This window comes from Centruroides sculpturatus, unplaced genomic scaffold (genome assembly GCF_000671375.1).
Source record: "Centruroides sculpturatus isolate CEXI.00-Female unplaced genomic scaffold, Cexi_2.0 scaffold343, whole genome shotgun sequence".
In the NCBI taxonomy this organism is placed as follows: Eukaryota; Metazoa; Arthropoda; class Arachnida; order Scorpiones; family Buthidae; genus Centruroides; species Centruroides sculpturatus.
Genome location: NW_019384530.1, coordinates 425,293 through 445,603, shown reverse-complemented (window position 1 = coordinate 445,603; position 20,311 = coordinate 425,293). Strand labels below are relative to the sequence as shown.

The window sequence follows — 20,311 nt, the reverse complement described above, 5'->3', positions numbered from 1 at the left end:
ATATATAATTATACACATGGCTTTTCTGCTATTCTGTTGTACTTTGACAATGATGTAATTTTTTTCATATTTTTTATAATAAAAATTATATGTAAATTTATATCTGTTAAAATAAATTTTAAGTATAAGAATTATTAATACATTAGGAATATTTGTTTAATAAATTATCTTTGTATAAAGTTAAAACAATCTTTTAAATATTAAAATTTTGAGTTTATCAGAATCACAAATCTAACATTTTTTTATATAAAGTTTAATTTTTTAAAATAATAATAGTCAAATATGAATAATTATTTTTAGAACTGTTAAGTTGATATTTGTAATTTTTAATTTACACATGGGTTATATTTTAGAATGTCTTCACAAATATAAAACTGATATATGGCTTCTAGATTGATATCTATTCTTATTTTTAATTAATGAAGAGTAATTTTTATATAGAAAAGGGAGAGTAATTAAAAAAATACCTCAGATGCTGGAAAAGGATATAAATACTCATAAATTTTATGTATTAGTTCCAGCAGATAAATTAATGTAAAAGAATAACTAAAATAATGTTAGTTTGGTTATTTTTTTGTGTTAAATCTATCTGCTGGAATCAATACATAAGTGTCGGAGAGTAATTATCCAAGATAAGTGAGAAGTTGAATTTACAGGAACAAAAATTTTAGTCAATATCTATACTGACTTATATGATTTTAATAAATGTCAATTTATTATTGTTATATGTCAATTTATTGTTAATTACTATGATGCATTTAAGCTATTGAATCATTACATGTTATGAATGTAATATATTCTAATATTGTAATTATATATTTTAAGCAGATTATTAAAGATTATCATTGGTTTATTTTTTATTAAATGTGTTATTTCAAAATATTCATTAATAATTAAATTTTACCTACCAGTATTTTTGCAATTAAATAATTCTTAATCAAGAATTATTTAAATAGTAGACATTACTATAAAAGTGTTGTAATTCAAAATGAGAATTTTATTTTTTTCCACTCCTCTTCTTTCTAATCTGATACTGAAAACAGGACTCTGAGAAAAATAAGAGAAAATAATTGAATATCAAATTTAATGACAAAATAAATTTATTTATTTACAAATTTTTTATAAAATTAAATATAATTGGAAAATATAAAGAAAATATTTAAAATTTATATCTTTTATAATAATAATAATAAAATAGCAAAAACAACTTAATATATTACTTCTTTTCAGTAGCCATTTAAAACAGAATATAAAAATGACAGTTGAAAAAGTTTTAGGTTACTTCTTACAATCAAAGTATCCAAGTTCAATGAAGTAAGTAAAAATTTATTTATATTTGTTCATAAATCTTAATAAACTTTATTTATCTTTTATTACACAATCTATTTTTTTTTTTTTTTAGTTTCTGGAAAATATGTCATGAGCCTTACAAAACAACAGCTCCATTTCCTCATATATTTAATTCAAAAATTAATGTAAGAGGGTACATAGGAAGTTCACACAGAACAGTTGGAACAGGTTATTTTTATTTAATAAAATTTCATTACTTTATATTCATTACTTCATTGAATATTTAAAATTTACTAATAGTAATAAATAAATAAATCTTTCTATTAAAATAATAATATATCTAAATATAGTATTAATCTATAGTATTTTAACATCAGTTTTAATTTTTAATTTATATTAATATTTTTACTTACTGATTTACAAATGAATACATGATAAAATAATATAAACTGACTTATATATTTATTATATTATATTTATATTTTATAATAAATATCCAATATAACAATAATGTTTCATTTATTTATAAATTTATCTACAATGATTTATAAATAATTATATTTCTGCAAAATACAGTGTAAATTAGTCTAGATTATTTTTTAAATATATTGATTTCACATATAAATCAACTGTGCTACTTAAATGAATTTTGCATAAATGGTAATTCTATAAGTAATAGTTATGGGAACTAATTAAAACTCTAAATATACAAATTTTAAATCTAATTAGAAAAACTAAATTAAACTTTTCTTATTCATATACAGTACAGTCGACCCCCCTATAACACGGGTTCCTATATCACGGTGAAAAAATTGCGACAGTATTCGTACAAACATGCTAAAAAAACTCGTATAATTTGGTAAAACATCATCGCCGACTTGTGTCATGACAGGATTAGTCGAATATAGACCAATAGCGGATATTGTACAAACCGTTGAGTTTAAACGAGCAGCGGACCTACTAAAAACCATTTATTATTTAACATCCATAAAAATTATATTTATATTAATGATGTCTCCAAAGTTCAGCAGATTTTTCACAAAAAAAATAATTTATCAGGAAGCATGCGAGTGCCATTCGATGAAAGCTCCACAACGAAAATAAGCTTAAGCAATGGCGTAGTTGAACGGTGCACACTCGGTACGTAATCCTACAATTTTTTGTTTATAGCATAGTTTATATGGATTATTCCCAAAAAATTATACGTATTTTGGAAATGTTGAGTCGAATNTTCTAATCTGATACTGAAAACAGGACTCTGAGAAAAATAAGAGAAAATAATTGAATATCAAATTTAATGACAAAATAAATTTATTTATTTACAAATTTTTTATAAAATTAAATATAATTGGAAAATATAAAGAAAATATTTAAAATTTATATCTTTTATAATAATAATAATAAAATAGCAAAAACAACTTAATATATTACTTCTTTTCAGTAGCCATTTAAAACAGAATATAAAAATGACAGTTGAAAAAGTTTTAGGTTACTTCTTACAATCAAAGTATCCAAGTTCAATGAAGTAAGTAAAAATTTATTTATATTTGTTCATAAATCTTAATAAACTTTATTTATCTTTTATTACACAATCTATTTTTTTTTTTTTTTAGTTTCTGGAAAATATGTCATGAGCCTTACAAAACAACAGCTCCATTTCCTCATATATTTAATTCAAAAATTAATGTAAGAGGGTACATAGGAAGTTCACACAGAACAGTTGGAACAGGTTATTTTTATTTAATAAAATTTCATTACTTTATATTCATTACTTCATTGAATATTTAAAATTTACTAATAGTAATAAATAAATAAATCTTTCTATTAAAATAATAATATATCTAAATATAGTATTAATCTATAGTATTTTAACATCAGTTTTAATTTTTAATTTATATTAATATTTTTACTTACTGATTTACAAATGAATACATGATAAAATAATATAAACTGACTTATATATTTATTATATTATATTTATATTTTATAATAAATATCCAATATAACAATAATGTTTCATTTATTTATAAATTTATCTACAATGATTTATAAATAATTATATTTCTGCAAAATACAGTGTAAATTAGTCTAGATTATTTTTTAAATATATTGATTTCACATATAAATCAACTGTGCTACTTAAATGAATTTTGCATAAATGGTAATTCTATAAGTAATAGTTATGGGAACTAATTAAAACTCTAAATATACAAATTTTAAATCTAATTAGAAAAACTAAATTAAACTTTTCTTATTCATATACAGTACAGTCGACCCCCCTATAACACGGGTTCCTATATCACGGTGAAAAAATTGCGACAGTATTCGTACAAACATGCTAAAAAAACTCGTATAATTTGGTAAAACATCATCGCCGACTTGTGTCATGACAGGATTAGTCGAATATAGACCAATAGCGGATATTGTACAAACTGTTGAGTTTAAACGAGCAGCGGACCTACTAAAAACCATTTATTATTTAACATCCATAAAAATTATATTTATATTAATGATGTCTCCAAAGTTCAGCAGATTTTTCACAAAAAAAATAATTTATCAGGAAGCATGCGAGTGCCATTCGATGAAAGCTCCACAACGAAAATAAGCTTAAGCAATGGCGTAGTTGAACGGTGCACACTCGGTACGTAATCCTACAATTTTTTGTTTATAGCATAGTTTATATGGATTATTCCCAAAAAATTATAAGTATTTTGGAAATGTTGAGTCGAATTAGTCTAGAATTGATTAAGTTTTTGGAAGAAACCTTTCAAACAGCTGTAGTCTGTAAACTGCATACATGCCGGGCTGTGATTGGCTGGACTCATAGAAAATGGATTCATAAAAATTGGAACACATCTACCGTGTTATAGGGGGTCGACTGTATTAATATTTTTTTTAAAATCCTTTTATTTTAATCCTATTGATTAAAATTAAAGACCTATAAAATTAGGCTTTAATCCTCACCCAGTTAGAAGTAAAGATGAATACAAAAGGAAATGTTTTAAGTTCAAAGTATGAAAAATAAACAGAAAAACGGTTTTTATGGAGTAATAATACAAAAAATTTTAATGATCTTGAGCAAATATTATTTATTAATAATCACAATTTAAGGGTGATAAATTGTAACAAAGAAATATTGATACTTCTGCATTCATAGGAAGTAAGCAATTTTGTTGGTTGTCATAACTTTTTGCAGCTTTTCTGAACATATTGTACTGTACATTCACTAAATACACTGCTTGGTGTGGTTTTACTTTTCATTACATGATGATGATCTTTTAAAGATAAAAACATATAATTTTTATAATTGAATAGATGAAGCTACCCTCCACTTTACTCTAAGGCCTAGAGCAGTGATTTTCAATCGTTGTGCCACAAAAATTTTTGAAGGTTATTAAACAAATTATTTTTGAAAGAAGCCTGAAGAACAATAAGTGTACATGTCAAAATTAAAACCTCTTTAAATTGATCATACAAGTTTTTCATTGTTATAATAAATAAACATATACATAATGTAGTAGAAAATATATATTTATAAACAAAATTATATGTGCATAACACTGGTTTATTTCATTTAAAATGAAATTTTCTTTTAATCAAAAACATACCTATAATTGTCTGTATTTAGTTCAAATTATTTTAACTTGGAAATAGTGGAATGTTGGGCAGATTTATAAAAGCAATTATCATACCACTTTTAAATGCAAATTAAGACTTAATGTTAATTGCTTTTCTTATGTAAATGAAAATTATTAGTTTAAATAACTATTGTTGTACCTGCTGTTATTTTAAGGAAGAAGAATACTATTTTATTTAATTCACAAAAATATAGACAAAAAGAATTAGGTTAAGTGGCAAGTAATGTGACAATAGAATGTTTACAAATACAACTTTAAATCATGTGATTTATTTCGAGGAAATTTTTGCTGCGGAAATTTAATTATAGGTTCAAATATGCCATTAAATGAAAAAGGGTGAAAAACACTGACCTCTATAATCTAAGCCTGTTTCAGGCAGTTTCAAATAAACAAACTGATATTCAGTAGTCAGAAAGTCAAGAATATTTAGTATTTGATATTTGGTATACATTAGCATCAGAAGCTAATGATTTGAGAGCTTTCTGGAGAATAATTAATAGTTTTCGTAACAGAAAGTTAGGGTTGGAAAAACAGACTAGAGTAGAATATAACGTTTGGCTTAAATACTACAATAAATTCTTTGAGAATTACCAGAAAAATGTTTGTAAAAAATATATGGTAACTAAGACAAGACCAGAAATTCAGCAAGATGAGATAATCAAGATGGAAGAAGTACAGGATTGTATCAAAAACTTAAAGACAAATCAACACCGGGATCGGACACAATACCAAATTCACTCATTAAAATATTGCCAATAGAAATCATAAGATATTTAACTAGACAATTTAATCAATTCTATAGTAATAGTATAATACCGGCAAAATGGAACGAAGTTATTTTTACTATGATATTTAAACAAGGGAACAAACAGGAACCAACCAATTATAGACCAATAGCCCTTCTGTCATGTCTACGGAAAGTATTTACCGCATTATTTGCTAATAAATTTAATAACTGGACAGCGGTGAATAATTATAGAAATAATACACAATTTGCATATGTAGAAGGGGGGGTACTCAGACTGCCCTTTTTGTGTTGCTGTCATTAATTCAAATCCAGTTGCTTAAAAAAAGACAAAGTGTTTGCCCTGTTTTTGGATCTTGAAAAAGCATACGATATGATTAGCATTACTGATCTACAGAATAAAATGAAGAGATATAAGGCAAAAGAACTCTTGATAAATATGATAGAGTTGTTATTCGGAAAATATAAGACAATTATTAGTTTTGTAACGAATAGTATATTCGGCCTCAGGCCGAACATTCGGCCAAACTATTTGGCTTGATTAACGCACGTACGAAAATTGGCGCGCAAACTGCATATTGTCAGGACCTGCTCTCCATTGGCCCTCTGTCATTACGCTTCGCCAATCGCGTTAATTCTTGACAGTTCAGACAAGAGCGTCATGGCAGTATGTGATAAATGACAATATCAAATGTGAATAACAATGAAATGATCTACACATGTAAATAACGGAAAAAGAACAGAGAAAGACCGCAAAGTGAAAATGTGAAAATAAATATGAAATTGAGTTGCTAGCATAATAGAACAAGTCGAAGCAGCTTATTGGTGCCAAATTTGCGGCCGTCAATGCCAAACAGGCGTTGTCATAGACTTCGGAAAGCTTAATGCTTGTAATGAAAGTCACTTAGCGTGCACGGGCGAAAGCCTGGTACCGTTCGTGCTATCAAGCTGTCTCGAATCTGTGAAATCATAACTGTGACATATACCGATGTCCTATCTGTCTCTTTTCTACGTTATCACCAGGCTATGAGTCACGTAATTATAAAATGGAAAAACAATGACGGAAAAGTGACGAATCGAAAGTATCGTGAGCGCGTATTATGATGTATGCATAGGCATATGTAGACTAGAGAGATAGAGGAAAGAGAAAGAAAAGAGCAAAGACAAGCGCTTAAAAAGAATAGACAGGGTCAGACCCTCAGATGTGTGTGACGATTCTCGAACGAATAGGTGTACGTGTGCTGATATTTGTAATTATAAATTGTAAATACATGTGACTAATATTATTTTTTTTATTTTGTGAATGTTATAAGTTATAAATAAATATAAACAAACAACACTAACCTGATAACATTAAATCTAAATACCAAAATGATTAATTTACTGTGTTTTTGTTATTTCTTACTCCTGTTTTTAGGTATTCGGTATTAGGCCGAATAGTGATTAAATATTCGGTATTCGGCCGAATAGCGAAAAATAGGCTGAATACCGAATAGTAACCGAATATTCGTTACATCCCTAACAATTATAAAACAGGATACTAATATCTGGACACCATTCATCACTTACATAGGTCTACTACAAGGTGATCCGTTATCCCCATATCTGTTCAATTTTTACCTATTTGATCTAAATGAATGTTTTAAAAGAGATGAAGATGGGTTTCAAATTGAAAATCAAATAATACATACTATATCGTATGCCGATGACATTGTGTTGATAGCTCCTACAACAGCTGCACTCCATAGAAAAATCCAACAAATCTGTGAGTGCTTAGAAAAGCTGAGAGTTAAAATAAATTCCAAGAAATCAACAATTATGATATTTAGAAACGGAAGTAACGTATCTAAATAGCATATGTCTTTTTTTATTAATAAAGAAGAAGTGAAAATAGTGAAGGAAATTAAATTTTTAGAAGTAACATTCACACCTAATCTCTCATTCGAAAAACACTATAAAAATTCACTAAATAAAGCAAAAAATGCAATAAATAATTTAATTGGACTATTCTGCAAGGCAAAAATAAAGTATTTATGTACACATTTTCAACTTTTTAATTCGATAGTGATGAATTCAATGGGCTATGCGATCCCAGTTTGGAACATGGAAAAATTCAAGGACTTTGAAAAAATACAGAATATATTTATACATAAGATATTCCAGCTAGAATATAATATCCCAGGTAGTGCTTTAAGATTAGAAACAAACAGATTAAGGTTAAATACTATACTAATAAAAAGATATTTAAGATTCTTACTCAAAATTATTAAGGCAGAAGATATAACAACAAAACTGCTGTTCATACTATATCACAAATCAAGAGAAATAGACTTAAGACGAAGTTGGATAATTCAGCTATTGAAGATAATAAATAAATATGGATTTTCAATTAAACTGTTCATGGATCGTACATATAATATGGAGCAGTATAGTAAAGATATAATATATAGAGTTATGGAATACTCTACTATCCAAGACATTGAAGATATATGAAAACAAGAAAGCACAAGCTGGTATGCAATAATTCTAAATTATCCAACAAATAACAACTATATACTGACAAATATAGCTTTTAACATTAAAAAGTTTTTTATACAGATTAGATTAAATAAAAATGGAATAAATATAAATGGTAAATATATGGACTACAACCAATCTAAATGTCCAAACTGTACCAAAAATTTATCCAAAATCCATATTATATGTGAACATTGTAATGAAAAGGATAAACTTCAAAGGCTCAAGATTGGGCCACTGGCTAAATGTACTAATGAGTTGGAAATGTATAAGACATTTGATAGAGCTAATGTAAACACGATCTATATGTTATATAACTATGTTAAACAACTAATTNTACACCAATTCCTGTTGAAGACCATTCCTATCTAAATGATGTTTTAAATAGTTCAAATAATGTGAACTTAGTTCCACTTACTCCTTGCTGCAATATTGAAGAATTTGATATAATTTCTCAATTTATCAATATTCGTGGTTTACCTGAATCAAAATTTTTTAATAGCCATTTAAAACAGAATATAAAAATGACAGTTGAAAAAGTTTTAGGTTACTTCTTACAATCATAGTATCCAAGTTCAATGAATTTCTGGAAAATATGTCATGAGCCTTACAAAACAACAGCTCCATTTCCTCATATATTTAATTCAAAAATTAATGTTAGAGGGTACATAGGAAGTTCACACAGAACAGTTGGAACAGGTGTTGAAAGCATTTCTGCAATATCAGGATTTCATAATACTAAGAATGCATCTGACTCAATAAATGTTTTGTTGCAATCGACAGATAAATCAAAATTAAAAAATTTTTCATGCAAAGAGACAGGAGTAGAATCTGATGATTTTGAAGAAGCCTTAGAAAATTTAAAAGTTTTAGTTGATTGTTATAAAGACAGATAACTGTTTAAATATCAAATTAATTTTGCTTTTATAAAATATTTTAAATTAAAATAAGCGTATACTTGTGACTTATTAAAAAGAAAAAGATATTCTTTGAAAGCTGGTTAAATATTTTAATATTAAAACATGATTTAACATTGCCTGTTAATACAACATTTTTAATTTAATAACATTTGTTATGGATTTTTCACAAAATATTTTCTTGGAACTTGACAAAATATGATCACACATCCCATAATTTTGCACAAACTTCAAGGAATAAATCACATAATATGAGAAATTGTAAAAATGTACAATATTTTATTTTGTAAGAATATATAATTAAAATGTAAATATTCATTTTGTGCATTTAATATAAATCTTATATCTTCATACATTAAATATATTTTTGTTCATTTTATTAATGTTGGCATTGTATAATTTAGTAATTGACATTTTATAAGATAAATCTATAATAAACATTAAAAAGCTACTTATTTATTAGGAATATATTTTACTTGAATAAATAAATAAATGACTTTGTATCTTATAAATTTCATTAATGTTTGCTAATTAAAATATTTCTGGAGAGAATTGCAATATTTTTTATGAGAAATATATAATTAATGTTATGATTAGTAAATAAATTTTGCTTGGGTTTTGAGAGATTTTAATAACTGTTAACGGGGATTAAAGATGATGATATAATAAAATGCTGTCTGAAATCATTATCTGTGTTTAGTATTTATCATGAAGTCAACTCCCAGAAAATTGTAAAAAATACACTTAAGCAATTCCATATTCCAAAAGTTATTAAACTCAGTGCAAGATGAAATATAAGATGTTGCACGTTATAATTATTATTGTAAATATATGTGAACAGCCGGGGGCTATAGGGGGTTCTCTATTAAACCACTTATTGGGCATGGGTAGTGAAACTTGATACCAATGTCTGAGGATGGCTTATATAATTAGATTATGATCTTTTTAGCTTTATCTAGTCAAGACCTGACACCAGGTAAGAAAGGATTATTCGCGTCTTACTTCGCGATAAAAATATAAGATATCTCTAAAAAGGGGAGCTAATTTATATGAGCAGCGAGTATCGTGGATAAGTCGGTAGGGAGCCCGTTATTTAAAGGAAGATTACCAATAGACAGATTAACAAATAACGACTAAAAATTTAATGGGATGAATTTAAATATACATGAGTAGTTTAGGGTTGTCAGACTAGGATAATTTTGTAGAAGTTTAACAGTTTAAAACTTTTATTCCAGAGTCTGTCACCATTTTGAGGGAAAGACGTCGAGCAGGGGCAAAAATGCGACGGGTTCTGGCATAAATCCAATTTCGGTCGACCGTTTCTGGAATAATTAAAATGCCTCAGTGTCCTTTTTTTCCCCTACTAAAATATAAATATAAAAAAAGGACACTGAGGCATTTTAATTAAACAATATTTTTAATAATATATTTAGCCGAAATTCTGGTGTATCAGAAAATGCATAGTACTGTTCAGAAAACATGGAGAACAGGTATATTAAGTAAAATAAAAAATGTTTTTCTGTAAAACTTTTCAATATTTCTGTAGTGCCAGTATAATAAGTCCTGGTAATACAGTAGAGCCTCGAAAACTCGGCCTAATGTGGACCGAAGGGTGGCCGAGTTTGTGAAAATGCCGGGTTATCGGGAATGGGGTTAAAAAAGGATAATTATGCGTGTTTCCTCAGAAAATATTGTACTGTACTTGTATGTATTGTTTGCTTGAGAATACAACAGAGAATAAACTGCCCAAATACCCTTAAACAACGGAAAAGTACGTCCTTTATGAAGGCATAGAGCCTTTACTAAATGAAAATGAAAATTAATGAATACACTGTGTACAGTAATTTACCTGATAAGACAGACCTCAGAAAAATAGTTTACGAGAGCTTTCATACTTTTATAAAGCTGTCTATAATGAAAATTAATTAACTAAGGATTTTTTTACCCTGCCAAGGTGTGGTTGAGTTATCCGGAATGCCGGGTTATCGAGTGCCGAGTTTTCGAAGCTCTACTGTAGAAGATACGTTATTATAGACGAAAATTTACGTTTCTGGAATATTTTGTATTCCAGAATCTCGCACCTACCTTTTTTGATGCCCCTTCGGATATACTTTTCCGCGAGAGTTTCTGGGATAAATCGCCTCGGTTATTTAAATTTATATATATTTTTAAACTAACATATATGCCCCACCAGTGGGCGAGTGGTCTCCGTTGCCGCTCATCGTAGTGGTGACTAGACCCTGAAGACTGGGAGGTTCGTCGTGGGTTCGCGCCACGGTCGGACAGGCTGGCTGCTTGGAGTTTTCCGGGTTTTCTCCTTGCCTATAACGACTGAATAGGAGGCCAGTTCCCCATAAAAGTCCTCCCGGAAGGCATTTATTTCCCGCGCGTACGTATGGCTGTTCGTTACAGCCGGCTAATCGGTCGCCTAGCGATCATACACTTACACAAGTCTACTCGGAGAAAGAGCCTATAGTGAGTTATAATCTCCATATTAACATCATCGTAAGAAGAAGAAAGAAAGAAGAACTAACATATATATATATGAGAAATAATATTTATTTCTATTTATATATACATTTTAAGAGATTATTTTTTTGATCGTGCCATCTGTTCACGAAATTATTATTTAGACACATCGCGATTGTGTATGTTTTGTTTAAATAACGACAACAACGATACTCTCTCTTTTATTTGAAAAAAGAACAATTACATCAAAATAAACAAGGATCCGACTCTCCTCCACTCGCGTAAGGCGTAACTGAACGAAACGCCATCCTTGACAAGAAAGTAGGTCACCGACCTGTGGACGGAAGGAGAGGACTTCCCAACCACCCGGCGGCTCACAAGAGAGAGAGAGAGTTTACAAAATATATTACCTCACTTTTAACTTGACTTATAACAATTCTGTTGAAGTGTTGATCGAGGTTTTAGTGGAAGCGGTAAATTTCTCTTTGATCTCTAGGCAGAAGTTCCTATCCCAGGGAATTATTGCACACAAATTCATAAGAAAAGTATACTGGATGATGTGCCCGGAGTTTGGAGCGTATCCCTCTTTTACATCCCATTCTCTTCCATGGAGATTTGGATATTTAGTCATCTGACAATGATCTAAGTTTTACTAAACATGTAGTCATCGGATGAATACTTTCTAAGGAAGTAAACTTGTGGGAAAGTAAGTTGAATTTCCTTGTTTTCTCTCAAAAGTTAGAAAAATGTACTTTTTGTGACAAAATGTTATCTTAGTTTTGTATAACTTTTGTAGAATAAATTAAGTTAATACGCAGAATTTCACATATAACTATCCTTAGTTTCAAAGCTATACACATTGAAAACAATGCAGAAAAATAAATCATCGTAAATTTTTGGCCAAAAAAGTAGGAAAATACAGTTTCACAAGCTCTGTATTTACCTGATATGGAATCGTATGACTTTTTCCTGATTCTTTGACTAAGATTGTGGCAAGAATGGGACATTGACATCCGTCGGTATTCAGTTCACATATAAAAAACAGCTGATGGGATTCACACGATTTCCCTGACACTCAAACAGGAGGTTAAGGGAACCATTATAGTCTGATAATTTTTTAATTATACCAGGATATAAAGTTTGAATAATAAAATGTAAAAGGAGTAATTTCATTTAGTTGTGATAATTTCTCAATTTTTCAATAAATGTTTAAAATGGGCTATTATATGGGCAACTTTAGCAACCTTACAAAGAATGATAAAATTTCTGCAGTTCAGGGTGTCTTTTTATGGATTGTACCTGGTAGCAGTGTGGATTCTCGATTTTCTGGTGGGCCGTTTGTTCCGTTGCCTGCCTTTATTTTAATATGTTATATTTCACTCGAAAAAAATAAACAAAATACAAAGCTGTCTATCGTATTAAATTTAAAAAAGGTCTATTTTAATTCAAACCGCAATCTACCGTGGACACACTATACCAACAAACGTTCGGCTCGTGGCAAACACAATCTTATTTGAAATTAAAATGGTTCGATGTACATTTCTTTCTTTCATTGATTGATTGATATGAAGTGTTCAGCACATATAGGCTCTACTTCTTTCTTCTTCTTCTTCTTCTTCTTCTTAACAGTTTATATGGAGATATAGGCTCTATACTCCGAGAGAGCGAGGTTATGAACGTTAGGCGTCCGATTAGCCGGCCTTATAGATGGAATGGCCACATGCGCACAGGAAAAGAATGCCTTCCGGGAGATCTTTTAAGAGAAACTGGCCCCTATTCAGGCGTTACAGATGTGGAGAAAACCCCGAAAACTCCAAGTGGCCAGTCCGTCCAAGCGAAGTGCAAACCCACAACTGGGAGTTCATCTCAGTGTCCAGGAATGAAGACCACTTGGCCACTAGTGTTCGATGTACATTTTATGACTTCTGATTTAAAAATAACAAATCACTACTTGGACCGTAGGCCGTCGTGATGGGGCCTATATCGGACTAATGCTAGGTAATTGATGGCCATTGCTAAAAAAATCAAAATAGTGAATAATACCAATTAAGAGATTTATATTGACGAAATATATTTTTGCATTATATTTCTATTAACTCGTTTTTACTGTTTATTACTACAGTAGAGCGTCGATTATCCGAATCAATTGGGGGACTGGGGTTGTTCGGAAATTCGATGTTTCGGATAACCGATTGTGTACGAAAAAATATATCAATTTATTCCATGTTGAAATTTTTCTCTGTTGCGTGTCGCTTCGCGTTAAATTTTCGTCGATGTTAAGCCTAACGAAGACTATTGTATCGTTAAAAATTATTTTTTTATTTTGTACAAAAAAAATAAATATATTGAAAAATATAAAAACAATAAAAAATTATACTTCAGAAGTTAATTTAAAAAACGTAAAATATTTGAGTAACCCAAGACATAGCCAAAGATTGCAACGCCACAGCACTGGCGAAAATTTAAATTTGCGGACTGGAATTCTTTCGGATAATCGACGCTCTACTGTAATTTACTTTCTTGTAGGTCTTTGTGTATGACAGTGAAAAAGAAAAATTCATTTCATCACAGTACATACATAGACGGCCAGAAGGGGGAGAGGGTAAGATGGCAACTACCGCTTTAGGGGATCCGAGATCAAATCCGAACGGCTCAAAAAATCCCAGTAATATTTCAGGCCACTCCATTATGGACCTGCTAAAAAGGCTCTCTTTGTGTTCACAGGGTAGAAAAAGTTTAATTAAAGAAAAAAAGACGAATCTTCCATAATCAGGATTTTATTAATTAATTATATTTTCTATAAAAACACTTTATTACTTTTATCAAAAAATCTTCGATTTCTGAAACCAAATTTAATTTAATAGACGAATATAAAATCCAAAAATTATTTACGTTTATAAAGATATATAATATTAACAATAAGAAAAAACTTCAGAAGGCTACAGAGTAGGCCGTATGGCCGAGGTGCATCACTCCGCCGCTCTGGAGACCTGGGACCAAATCCGAGTGAATAACTCCCTAGAAATTTTTCACGGGTATGTCAGGCTCCATACATTCAGATGCTCCCACTGTGGGGATTATTTTTTTTAACTCTTTCCGCCCTGTGGGGCACTAAGAGGACCTCTTTTTAGTAGGCCCATTATAGGTTCGGCGAGGCCCACAATGGGGCGACCGGATGGTGACATATCCAGACAGACCACCCCCCGAAAAACTCCTTGTAAATTATTCGATCTCGGGTCCCCCAGAGCGGTAGGCTGCCACCTTAATCGCTCCGACCTCAAATGTCGTATTGTTGTAAATTAAATATTTTTTATTTCTTTTAAATAAAAAAAAACATATTATTTTTTAATAAACTATTTATATTTTTAGAAAACAATTTAACTGTAATTTTAATGCATTTCTTTCTCTTAAAATATGCGCAGGACACGATTTGAATTATATAACAGATGGCGCTGTTTTTAAGATGGCAGTTTAAATTTTGAGTTTTATTTGTAGGAGATTGTTTGTAGTGTTTCGAATCGTTTTAGTAGGAATTTAAATAATTTTATGGGTACGACGCATTGCAGTTAGGATGGGAAAATGCAGAATGGATCCGAATTTACAAATTCATCGTTGCAGAAATGTGATTCGGAGGAAAAATCCGAACCGATGTTTGCCACTACCTTCGACCATCTGCCAAATGAACTGCAGTTGAAGATCTTCTCTTATTTGACAACCGCCGAGTTGTGTCGCTACGTTGCACCCGTCTGTCGCGAATGGCGAGAGAAAGCCAAAGATCCCGTGCTATGGAAAGTCATAGTTTTGAAAGATGTTCACGTAGACTATTTAGACAAATTTTGCAGGATTTTGACTCGTGCTACCATGTTAAAGTGCCTGACTCTAAGAGCTCTCTCCTGCCCGTTGCAAGATTTTGCTCGTTGCTCATTATCATTTCCTCTTTTGACTCATCTTGATTTAGGCTTTTGTAATGATGTAAATCCTCAGATCATCTCCATTTTTGTATCCAACTGCCGTCTGATTTCGGTTTTAAATGTCGAAGGTTGTTTGGGTATCAATCAAGCAGCCGTCAATATTATTTCCACTCTAAAATATCTACGTTCGCTTAATCTGTCCCATTGCACGTTTCTGAGTAATCCTGCCATTGTGAGACTTGCCAAAAATTGTCCCAGATTGCAGGAATTGAATGTCGATGGCATAACAAGGATTACGGATAGGTAATCGCTTTTCTGCATTCTTAAAGTTGTGTCATTTCTGAACTTTTTGGTTCTCGGGCATTGTTTTGCTGTATCTAGTTGGTCACAATGTAATGAAGAAATAGTTCTTTTCCAAGATATTTTGTATTGGATATTATGCAATTACGACATAACAATATATCAGAATTGCATTATCATCACATGTAACAAATGCTGAGAAATGAATATCAAAGAAGTAGTGCCAAATTGTTTTTGAAAGCAGTTATATAGAAAATATAAATTTATTATTTAAACAGAAATTACTAAGATGATTTGATGAATAACTACTGCATATATGAATATTTTTTATTAGAATATATTGAAATTTAAAACCAATATGGATATTGATTATACAGCTATTCTTTAATATAAATAATTGGGTACTTTTCTGTTTATGGGATGCCAGTCAATAAATTCGTCTTTGTGATTTTATTCAAGTTTTAATTATTTTATGTTTTATTAAATCTACTTGACTTTTATTACTTCTGTGCTTTTCCATCATGTCAATAAGATGACTGCATCGTGCGTCAGATTACAGTTACAACTGGTGTCTCATTAACAGAAAAGTACCAATAGTTGCTGCCATAAATAATTAATATATGTAAATTTAAAACGTGCAGAACTTGGCAAAATTTTTTTTTTAGACTCTGTGTTGGCACCCTGCAAGAGTTACATTTCATTCCTATACATATTATTAAAAACAAATATGAGATATGTCCAAGAATAATCTGTCATCAGAGAATCTACTGGAATATTTTCCATGTGGACTTCCCAAATAATCAGACATACCCAAAGAAGGTGTTGAATTTTTAAACATTTTCAGTCTCTGAAAAAACTTTGCCATTAACGAACCCTAGTAAAACTAAACTATTTTATAAATGTATATTCATGTATACATTTTATAGTATTATACTATTTTATATACTATATTATTATATATAACTATTTTATATATTTAATACAAACTATTTTATAAATGTGTATGTGCTCTCACATGCCGAATTGATTAACTCTATAAAATAAAAAATGGAGAAAAGTGACAAAGTAATATGTTTTTTTTTTTTTTTTTAAATTTCTTTTCTTTTTTTTTTATCGGAAATTCATCGGGATACGACGAAATTATTAACTAGAACACGGGCCTTTAGACGTTCGAGGCCCGAAGCCAGCCATTCTGCTCGAAAGCCCTATCTGAATCTGGCAAGACGCCATAGCGACGTTCCATTGGATGGACGTATACGGGACCTCCCCTGTCTCATTCGTCCAATAGCAGTCGGTCAACTCTCTTCCACTCTTCCAGTTATCTTAATTGAGAACAAATGTATAATAATTGGCAGAAATAAAATCTCTTCCATTATTTAATACTCGCGCCCATCGAGTCGAACCCAATTTGCAATTAGTCTCGACATTTTTTTTTTTTCGATTAACCAATCACTTATCCTTTTTCATATATAATTTTTAGATCTAGTATGCCACAATTTACATTTCCTTATTTTATTTGTTAATTTAAAAAAGAAAAAAAAAGTAAAACGACATTTCCTACACTCGCTTCTTAAGTATCAAACGTGAAGCTTTTTTCGATTAATTTCTCTATAAATTTTCCATTTATAAATTAATTCTAAATACGAGGTTCTCTGCATGAGGTTTCTATTTATTTTTTAAGCTTGATTTATTAAAAATTAAAAGAATTTTTCGGTTAATTCATCCAAAATGCGAGCTACTCTCTATGTGAAGTTTTCATAGAACTAATACCTAGTATGAGGTTTACATTTAGATTAATACTAAATGTGTGGTTATTTTGAATGAAATTTTCGTTAATTAAAACGTTATTTCATTAATTCTTTATTAAAATAAATAAATAAATTATTAAGATTTTTATTATAAATCACCACCAAGTATGAAGATTCTATTAGTGTCAACCGCGAGATGGCATATATTCGTATAATATATTCATAAATATTCATGTAATATAATATTTTCGAGGTATTACAATGAATAGGAATATTTCATATAGTGAATAAAAGCAAGTAAAACGAAGCTTAGTTGATAAAACATAATGTTTTTTTTTTGAAGAAGAAGAAGAAGAAGACACACTTCATCCGTGGGCTAACTGTGTTGACATAACTTTTAGTGTTATAAGGACATTATTACTAGAGAGGTATTGTAATTCTTCCCTTCCATTTTCAGTCGGGACAATGCACTGCTTGATAATGACCGAGGTTTACATAGAACCCATCTCCAACCATTGTGCACCTCCGAGGGTTCCTCTTCAAATGGATAGATTTTACTCGCTCTATTATGTTCTAAACAGCTTATTGCAAACTCAAATAGAACGGAGAAGCTGTTTCTATTCATCCTGCACAACAGATGCTGTTGAATGAAGTAGAGCCTGAAGCCACGATCGCTCTCGCAATATTAAATATGCGGCATAAAGAAATTATTTTCGACTTCACCTTACTCTCTTTCCAATTTGCATTTCAAGTAGCCTTCAGGCGACTGGTCTACAAATTTATATCTTTCAAAGGCTACAAATTATTTCGCTAAAGGAGACCGAAATTGTAGCCCACGAGACTACTTTTTTATATTATTATCTACCAAACAAACATTCTAAGTTGAATGCTTTTACGTGTTAAAAATATATATATATATATATATATAATCCTATATATTTGAATTTATTTAGATTTATAGAGACTTTATGAAGATTTTATATAGATTTTTAAAAATTTTAAACCATCCGTTTGTTTGTCGGTCAGTAGATATTTCAAATCCTATTTGGTTACATTCAGAGGAGAGTGATCAAAAGAAAAATCGGCAAAGCGGGTCCGCAGGACTTCTTTTTTTTTTTTTTTTGGACTGATGGGGTCTGCCACTAAATCCATTTGGGATCGAGGGAGCATGGGCAAGTAATGGACCGTCTGACATTCATTGTGTCATGATCTGACTGCAAATCCCCCAAGATCGTCCATTACCGTCTCATAAATTTCTAGACGGCCTGGTCCGTCCTTCTGTTTTAAATGACTGCTAATGGGACATCGTGTAGCCTTCTATTCCAAATATCTGGGTACGTTTCTCTCTTACATCCACTTCATTTACGTAAATATTTAAAAAAAAATCAATAAAAAGATTAAAAAAATATATTTAATTTAACATAATCTTTATTTATTTTAATGTTAATTAATACTATAATCTATAATATATTTACAATAATTAAAAGCTTAGTATTATTGATTTTTTTTTTAAACATAAAACGTCATTATATATTTATCATTTGAAACGTTTTAAAGAATTGTTAGTCCATAAGTACTTATTAAACAAATAAAAAAAAAAAAAAGAAAGAGAGAAAAATAAGGAAAGAAGAAAGCTTCCATCTACGATCAGTGACGTCAACTATTTGCTTGGTGTTTCGATCATTATGTTTGTCCGTCCAAGTGAAAGTAGTTGCAAAAGATAAAAAACCTCAACGCCTTTTCAAAATCGCGATTTGGAGCTATCCAAACTTTGGTATACGACTATGTATGCGGCCTTCAATAGTTGTCAGTTCCTATTTGATACATGTCGGCCCATCACGGAACGATAAGGTGTAATCCCCCTGTGAGACCAGCCATCGATGGAGTTGGTTCCTTGCTTCAATGCTTCTGACGTCCCTCGAGATCACCAACAGAGCTTCCCCCTAGACTGAAGCGACACTCCGTGAAATTTCCTAATCTGGGATGGAATCAGGATGCGCCATTTTTTTTTTCTTCCTCTTTCCTTTTTTTTTTTTTCTTTTTTTTTCCTTTAGCTCCTACTACTACTACTTCTACTGCTATCACTTCTCGGTCGTTTCGTATATAAGAGAAGAGCAACATCTTCGTCATTCCTCCATCTCTTCTCTCTCTCTCTTCTTGCAAGTGGCAAGCAAATTTTCTAAATCTGTTTTTCTGCATTTTTTGCTTAAAAAACCAATCTCTACAGCTATTTTCTTTTTCTTTTTTTTCTTTTTTCTAAATCCCGAAGGTGACGAAATGGTTCGTTATGTGGCAACGTGTTGATTTGTCTGTATTCGAGTTCAGTAAGGCTTGAAATCCGAAGTGTGACGAGTGAGAAGTATTTTTTTCCACTCAGATTTGTGGCTTTGAATGTTTCGACAGCAAAAATCCGTCGAGAAACTGTTCGAAATTACTTTAAAGCTAGAAAAAACTTCGATAGTAAAAAAAAAAATCAATCAAAAATTCGTTTGACGTTCTTAGTTTTGGATATTTTTATTTTTCTGTTTAGTCAATTCGGTTTTGTATATTTTTTTTTAAAGGTAAATAAAAACGGATATTTTCTTACTTATCTTATCTCCTCTTCTTCTTCTTCTTTTTCCTTCCTTGTTAAATAACTTGCTTATTTTAACGAGTTATCGTGAATCAAATATAACTTGTCAGCGTGAAAATGTTATATAAAAACATTATCTAAATGATGATATAATTTATTTTTATGATGTATTTAATACCTATTAATTCAAATATACCTTCAAAA

At 30.2% G+C, this 20,311-nt stretch overlaps 2 protein-coding genes across 2 annotated transcripts in view; both read left to right on the top strand.

Moving 5' to 3' along the window:
* The first annotated feature begins 2,688 nt into the window (after positions 1 to 2,688).
* LOC111622995 (protein misato homolog 1-like) lies at positions 2,689 to 9,452 on the top strand. The gene is made up of 3 exons (XM_023365475.1): positions 2,689 to 2,815; positions 2,904 to 3,019; positions 8,890 to 9,452. The coding sequence occupies exons 1-3, from the start codon at positions 2,757 to 2,759 to the stop codon at positions 9,084 to 9,086; spliced, it is 372 nt and encodes a 123-aa protein (XP_023221243.1). The 5' UTR covers positions 2,689 to 2,756; the 3' UTR covers positions 9,087 to 9,452.
* A 5,556-nt stretch (positions 9,453 to 15,008) lies between these two features.
* LOC111623004 overlaps positions 15,009 to 20,311 on the top strand; it is a 33,946-nt gene continuing 28,643 nt past the window's right edge. Inside the window, exon 1 of the mRNA XM_023365482.1 lies at positions 15,009 to 15,790. Coding sequence (XP_023221250.1) covers positions 15,156 to 15,790 — 635 coding nt within the window. The 5' untranslated portion in view covers positions 15,009 to 15,155. The remainder of the gene's footprint in view (positions 15,791 to 20,311) is intronic.